Source organism: Cyprinodon variegatus, unplaced genomic scaffold (assembly GCF_000732505.1).
Source record: "Cyprinodon variegatus isolate N-32 unplaced genomic scaffold, C_variegatus-1.0 Scaffold1059, whole genome shotgun sequence".
NCBI lineage: Eukaryota > Metazoa > Chordata > Actinopteri > Cyprinodontiformes > Cyprinodontidae > Cyprinodon > Cyprinodon variegatus.
The window spans coordinates 260289-268130 of NW_015151512.1; the positions used below are offsets into that span (position 1 = coordinate 260289).

The window sequence follows — 7842 nt, forward strand, 5'->3', positions numbered from 1 at the left end:
TTAATTAAAATAAAGGTTTTGCATTATTGTTTTCTCAGATTTTGTTTCAGGTCATTTAATATTTTCACATTTTACTTTTCTTAAAACTTAAATTTACTGATGTTTCATTTTTAAATCTATATTTTTTACCTGCAATCTCTTTTTTTTTAAACTTTTTTTTAGCAATTAGCTTTTCTTTTTTAAATTTCTTTAACTATCACCTCCTCTTCACTTCAAGCCTGATATTCGAGCATCATCACTCCTCTGTTAAAACACTTTACAGTACAGTATTTTATTGTTTAACTTTTGAATCTTCACTATTATTTTATTCTTATACATTTTTCTAAGGTCCATATTTGTGTGACCATATTTTCTATAATCTTTTTGCTGTTGTAAACATCAGAGTTTCCCCATTGTGGGCCACAAAAGGGATTCTGTATTCTATTCTATTGACCCCAGAAGTGAAGAGACAATTTGAAAAGAATGTCATTAGTAAAACTCATCTGGGAAAATGATATTTTTGGGGGATCTGAAGAAACAGCAAAGTTTCATTCAGAACACACATTTTGGATTACGTAGTTTTTCAAACTTTCACATCTTACAAAAAGCATTCTTTGATTTCAACAATTATGGAACAAAATTCCTTCCGTACTTTGGAGCCAGTGTAATGTGATTATTAATAACAACAGATTAACTTTTAACATCTGTTTTGATGTCCAGGTGGTGAGCAACAGAGACACTCAGGAGACCTTGCTGTGTATGGCATGTGTGTTTGAGGTGTCAAACAACGACCACGGAGCACAGCACCACATCTATCGACTGGTCAAGGAATAACACACTCCTTCTGATCAACGGAAGCACATCTATGGCCTTTGCTTGGTGATCATTCATGGTGACATTGATGGGAGAGAAATTTATCCCTTAGAAGCTACCAAAACGTCAGTCCACCAAAAAAAAAAAAAATAAAATCAATAATGCTAAATAATAAAGTACAGATTAAAATGGTTGCATTTTCACTGCCAATTTATAAACTAGCCATCAACAAAAGCAGTTGGATAGTAGGCTGTCCCCGCCCCCCCGCAGAACTCCACCACATGAGGAGCGTTTATCGTCTCTCCCACTAAATCCATTTTCTTAGTGCACCAGAATTTTACGGCAGTGATGACAGGAATAAAAGTGGGATTCATGTGATATGCTTTTGGGGAAAACAACAGAGGGAGAAGAAGAGACATCACCCCCTGGTGGAGGAAAAAAGCATTATCAGCCAAGACATTCCGAAGGTCAGACCCTGTGTGTCATCAATGAATTGTTATGGGGGGAAAACAAGGACATTTCTGCATAATGGTATGGTAGAATATAGATCTGGATGTGTGCAGATAGACACTGCAGGTTGTGCCAGTTGGGCTCTTGCACAAGAGGTGTTTCCCAAAGAAAAAGAATCCAAGTTTATACTTTTTTGTATGTTTCCTTTAACACACTCAAAAAAAAAAAGAAAAGAAAAAAAAACTTGGGATGTTGTTTTATGGATTGTAGCATATAGATTATATTTCAATTCCCCAACTATCTTAAATTTATTAAAGCATAATGGGGGAAAAAACAGAAACAATTCAGGTACCTATTTGTGCAGCAGGCGACTCTTCATCCAACCCTTTAGACTTTAGTCCAGATTTTACTGAATACAGCACAGAGATGGTGGATTCTGGTAAAGACTGAGACAAATGATGACAAGTATGGAGTCAATTTTTTTCCATTATTTTTGCAAAAAAAAGAAACATAAAAAGGATGCAATTAATCTTTGAAACACTTCTTAATCAACAAAGATTCTGAGGAATTTTGCTGTTTTCTAAGCTTTTATTCGTTTTATAATTTTTCTTATCTTTAATCTTTAAAAAAAAACCTTTTATTCTTTTTTCAGATTTCTCTTTTTCATATTGAACTCTCTACATTCTCTTGACTTCTGGGGCGGGCTTTTCTATGGAGTTAGGAGCAAAAACAAATTTCTGTTGGTTTGCTTGGATGTAAGCAACAAAAATTTTTATCGATCATGAATGAGAATTTGCACTGGGCTCGAAGTAAAGAGAATGTTATCTGTGAAACGCAATTTTAAAAGAATACAACTCAATCTGAAAAAGAAATATTATAAAAAATATACAAAGAAAGAAAATTGAAAACTAAAGTCTTAAAAGACAGCAAAGTTTTTCAAAGTTTCATTTTTTTTATGCATTTTTTTTTTCTTTTCAAATTTTTACAAAAAAATGTTATCGTTAAACAATATTGGAACAAAGTTCACTCCATAGAATGATCCAAGACACTGGGATCATTATTTAAACACTCTTTAGATTCCTTGGAAAAGCACTGTGATTGTCTCTTAAACTGCATCATGCATAAAGTCTGGTTAAAGCATTTTTATTTCAGTATTTCTACCAGCAAACTAGAGCCTTAATGCCCGAACCACCAAAACCTGAGATTCTTCTCAACCTGTTCCGACCGACTGCCATGGCTGCAGGCTTAAGAAGCTCCTGCGTCAGGATTATCGATGACACCCTTCCCCTTCTATCACTACCCTCCTTTATGAATCCAAAACCAAAAAAAGCTCTGATGATGGTGGAGTATCTTGTAGCAGTTGTTCTCCGATGGCTTGTCTGTGTTATACTAAGCAGTGTGAAGTGCCTTTGGCTGCAGACAGCAGTAGACATTTCTGTTCGGTTTCACTGATGCTCCATGTTTTAGAGGAAGCTCTGTTGGCGTAAATGAACTCCGGTTTCCTGCTGTCTTTGTATCCTGTTATCTAAAGTCTGATATTTAATGTATTATTTCAATGACGGTCAGCACTGGATCCTCTTGAAAGATCTGTTTATTTTCACAGTTAAATGGATCTTTCCCTCTTTTTTTTCTTTCTTTTTTTGGTATTTATTGGCAGTGTTTGTTGTGTTTGTTTTTGTGCATCAGATGTAATTGCTTCATGTTAGAAGAGCTTGCACACTTCATCTAATGAGGGGTCTCAATCAAACTACACCTTTTTTTTAGAAGAACAATAGTTAAAGTCCAATTCCAACACGAACCTCTACTGAATAACTGTCTAATTAGTTAAATGCATGGGCTGGCATGATAAGAATAAAAAATATTGCATTTTTGATGTATTTGGGACTAAAAATCAAAACAAGAAAGAATCAATATCAATATTAATTTATGTCATTTAAAACAGAAGAGCAACCATTATTCCTGCTGCTAGAATTAAATAAAATTAAGTGGCTTTCAAAGAGAAAACAAATACCAGGCCTGGTTATAAAAAAAGTTTTGAGTTTAATGATTTACAAATAGTTTCCACTTCTAATGCAACATTTATCATGTACGAGCAACTGAACCCACTAACCAAAGTGCTAGCTCAACTTTATTTGACTTTATTAATCTGATTAATTCCAAATTAAGTTCAGCTAGCACAGTGCTAGCTCAACTAGCACGAACAAAAGTGCTAGCTCAACTTTATTTCACTTTATTAACCTGATTGATTCGAAATAAAGATTAGCTAGCACAGTGCTAGCTCAACTACCACTGACCAAAGTGCTAACTCAACTTTATTTCACTTTATTAACCTGATAAATTCGAAATAAAGCTGAGCTAGCACAGTGCTAGCTAAACTAGCCCTAACCAAAGAGCTAACTCAACTTTATTTCACTTTATTAACCTGATTAATTCAAAAAAAAGCTGAGCTAGCACAGTGCTAGCTCAACTAGCACTAACCAAAGTGCTCGCTCAACTTTATTTGGACTTAATCAGATTGGAAATTACTTAAAGAGTGGATGTAGTGAAACAGATTGAATGTTAAACTTGAAATGCTAATCAATAAGGATGCAGCACATTTAACAGCTTTATTGCTAAATACATATACATTCGATAAATAATTACTAATTCCATGGTGTTTTCCTGAGTACTAAGGGTGTGAATTTGTAAGAATTTGATTCAATACGTGTCACGATAAAATATATCCCGATATATTAACAAAGAGCTCTGCTTTGCTGCACTGCCAACTAGTGGCTGGAGGTTTAAGAGTTATAGTAAAAAGAATTTAAATGCATGCTTTCATTCTATTTATATTTAAGATCCATTTGGCCTGATTTTGAATCAATAAAATAAAATTCTCTATTCAATCCTGTACCGTGTTTTTAAAAGACCACTGGTAGAATAACAAGCTGATGTTAGCCGTTTATTTAGCCAAGCCATTTATTCAGTTAGCTAGCTCAAAAAGTAGTTTTAAAAACGCAAAAGCAACCAGTGATGCTAATTTAATTACTACACTGTTATGTATGTTAAATATTACATCCTAAAATAATGAACAATAAGCCACATTTGTTTTCTCAGTTACCTTATTATAAAGGGAAATATTCGCAATTTCAAAACTTTTTTTAAAAACATAGTTATACTATTGTACTGGGAACCAGCCCGTTACCAGTTTCTCTAAAGTGCACATAAATGTAAGTTATTAAGAATTAATCAAATGGTGTCCTTTTCAGAGCCATTCAAAAGAAAGTTTTAGGATTTCACTTGATAAATGAAATAAACCCAACATTCAATGGCAGCAGAGTGAATTTGGTCCCGCTTTTCATCGCCAAAGCCCTATTTCTGCTGAGTGTTTATAAATGCAGGAACATTTTGGCCCTTTAATCTCTCTAATAATGCAAAACTCAAAAGAATTTTTAAACATTAAATATTTTAATGCTTGTATATTAGGTAGAGGTTCAGCTGCTTAGCTGTTAGGAAAATGCATTTGTCTAAAACCACCAGTGGGAGTCATGGATAGTTTCAGCGAAGGCTGCTTCCTTCGCTCCCAAGTGTTAAAAATTCCTCGCAGTCCTTTGGCAAGTGTTTTTTTTTTTTTTTTTTTCAGCTTAAGATTTTTTCTACTGAGTTAATGTTGAATCACCTGAATCTAAAGATGAAAATAGGTGCAGTCATAAAATGAGGCCCAAAAGTGTCGAAAAATTGAAAAATCAAAAAGCAAAAAAACCCCAAGAAAGCAGAAATGGTTGCTCCTATGATTTTCTGCCAGCTGCGATGGTTAGAGGTGTCCATAAGGCGTCATGCAGTGTAGCAGATGCCTCCATTCTGAAACATTTCCTGATCGACGGCCAATCTGACCTTTTTCTGGTTCAAATTCATCTCTGTTAACCTTAAGACCTCTGAATTTATGACCGACCGACAGAGTTTTGTCTCACGCTGCACTAATTTGTTTGCAGACAGGCTTAAAGAGTCTCTACCCCAGTATCAACATGCAGCATGTGAGTGTTAACCTAGCAGGCCGCCTCGAAGCCGCTGATGCTGTTTGGACATCGGATACCACCTGCTTACCAAAGACTGTAACAATGAGGCACAAAATACAGCAAAGTAATGATGTCATGGGAGCAGCAAATAATCTGGACACATCCTAACATCTAAGCTGGCAGCCTGTGTTAAAACTGCAGGAAATAGATCTCTATAAACTGTGAGTTGTTATAAAAAGGTCTGTTTGCAGTCAGATAAATGTTCTCTTTTGAATACCTTCTCATCCTGTTGGCATTAAAGGGTAACTCAGTGTGCAAACTCCATGCCTGAAGGTGTGGCTGGAGTAGAGCTCAGCCTGTGTGCTTAATGTTGTCTTGTGTGTGTAATTGAGGCATTTATCTCCTATCCTGAACCATGTTTGGCAGAGATCCTGTCTGTAAATCAGCTCCAAAATGGCCTTGAAACTTTTCGCTCCTGTGGACATGCAGCACGCCTGAACGTTCACTGAGGCTTTCCAGAAGGTGCTTTGTATGAAAGTAACAATAACCTTTATTACAGATGTTGTGTATATCTTTGATATCCTGATGTTTATCCTATTTTGTGAAGAAGAGAGAACATTTAGAAGAAAAAAAAAATGAAGCCAGAAACTAGTAATATGTGTGTGTGAATTGGAGTTTCACAGGGTCTGATCTTTGCTTTGTAACTTTTATTCCCCTCATATGGCTAAAAGTATGTTAGATATTTTCTAGCTTTGTAGACACTTTGTACGCATATGCTATTCAGTTTAAATAAATTGTCAGTTCTAAACTGTGACTTTGTGCTGTTCATTATCTCTATCTTACGTTTTTTTTTTATAGAATTCGTTTTTTCTGTTGCAAATAAAGAATACAAATATAATGAATGTAAATGGAAGTTTTAAGAAAATGCAACTTTAAAAAAGTCCTGCTGTTTTCAGAGTTTGTTTTCTTTCCAAATCTTCTAAACTTTCTTTATCCAAATTTATTTTCACATATATTTTTCAGTTTTTTTTTGTTGTTTTTTCATTCGAATTGCATTTTCAAGGTCACATTCTCTTCCCTCCTGGGGGCAGGCTTTCTTCTGTGGTGAAGAGCGAATATACATCTCTGCCGCTTTGCTGGACGTAAATACATTTTCAGTGCATTTGTATTTGGCTTAAAAAGAAAGCTATCTGGAAAACACTATATGAATAGAATGCAATTTGTTAAACTCAATCTGTAAAACAGAAATGTGAAGAAAAAAATGGAAAGAATGAAATCTGAGAAAACGGCAACATTTCTCTAAAAGGCTTTCTTTTTGCAAGGATCTTTTCAAAGTGTAACTTCTGCTTGAAACAATAATGGAACAAAATTCTCTCTCTCTCTCTCTCTCTCTCTCTCTCTCTCTCTCTCTCTCTCTCATTGCCAAATAATCATCCTTTCACCTACATGTTGACAGCTGAAAAGCCGTGCTTGGTCCTCCCCTAACATGCATCCTATTTGGTATCTAAGCTTAAATCCTTTTGACTCTCTTATTTTTAATTAAACTCTAATGCAGATGTCCTCAACGAGCAATTATGGAGAGCCAAAATACATTATAAAACAGATAATGGTGAATGTCTCATTAAACAAGTGCATGTAATATTACGTAATTGATTAATATTAAATAATTAAATGCATTTTTCTAAAATAAACGTATCTGATGCGATTACTTGACTTTATATGTATGAATATATATATAAAGTAGTTATATTATTGATATTATATATAATTAAATATGTTATCATGTTTGGGGGTCAAAGGCTGAAATGATTGGAAAGAGGTCCCGGGATCAAATCAAATATAACAAGCCCCTGGAAGCAACAAAAGTTTATATTTGTCTAAAAGTAGCAGACATTGTTCGAAGGCTGTAGGAAAGAGCAATTTCTGTTAACGCCATTGGGCCCGAAACGCAACCCAGTTGAGAGGTGACCAAGGGCTTGTTGGTCTAGGGGTATGATTCTTGCTTCGGGTGCAAGAGGTCCCGGGTTCAAATCCCGGACAAGCCCTTCTGTTCTGTTTGGTGATGCATGCAAGTGCAACAGGAGAGATTATCACAAAACAGAAGAATTATAGCTGATTTTTAAAGTTCAGCAACTTTAGAAAGTCTAATCTTGAGAAAGTCTAATACGTTCAGTGACTTGAATTAGTCAGCAATCTCAAACTATGGTGTTAATATAACACATCTCAGTCACTTTCATTTCATAGCTTTTACAGTAGCTGCAATTCAAAATGGCCCTTCCAGGTCAAATGCCAGCTGAATGGCAGTCCATTTGCCTCAAACCTCCAGGCACTCTTTCATGTTGTGTTTACTCTGAATCCACCCTTTCACTGAATTACAGGGTATGACCAGGTGACAAGTCTTCTCTTCAGGTGTTAATGTCAACAAATCATGGACAGAAAGATTTTTTTTTAGTACAAATATTGATGTTTATAAATGAATTGTAGGGGACCAGAGAAGGACCGACCAAGCGTCCATTAAGGAAAGTGGGGAAATTTTGAATGGCTGCTACTGTGTGTCTTGGCATTTGTGTTTAAGAATGGAACATAAATTCAACAAATGTCAAGG

The 7842-nt window shown here is 35.2% G+C and overlaps 1 protein-coding gene and 1 non-coding gene across 2 annotated transcripts in view; both read left to right on the top strand.

Moving 5' to 3' along the window:
• LOC107101151 (transcriptional enhancer factor TEF-1-like) overlaps positions 1 to 6051 on the top strand; it is an 82028-nt gene extending 75977 nt beyond the window's left edge. The window contains exon 12 of the mRNA XM_015399942.1: positions 700 to 6051. Coding sequence (XP_015255428.1) covers positions 700 to 813 — 114 coding nt within the window. The 3' untranslated portion in view covers positions 814 to 6051. The remainder of the gene's footprint in view (positions 1 to 699) is intronic.
• Positions 6052 to 7210: 1159 nt separating this feature from the next.
• On the top strand, positions 7211 to 7282 carry trnap-cgg. The gene has a single exon. It is a non-coding gene; the product is annotated as a tRNA-Pro (tRNA).
• The last annotated feature ends 560 nt before the right edge of the window (positions 7283 to 7842 follow it).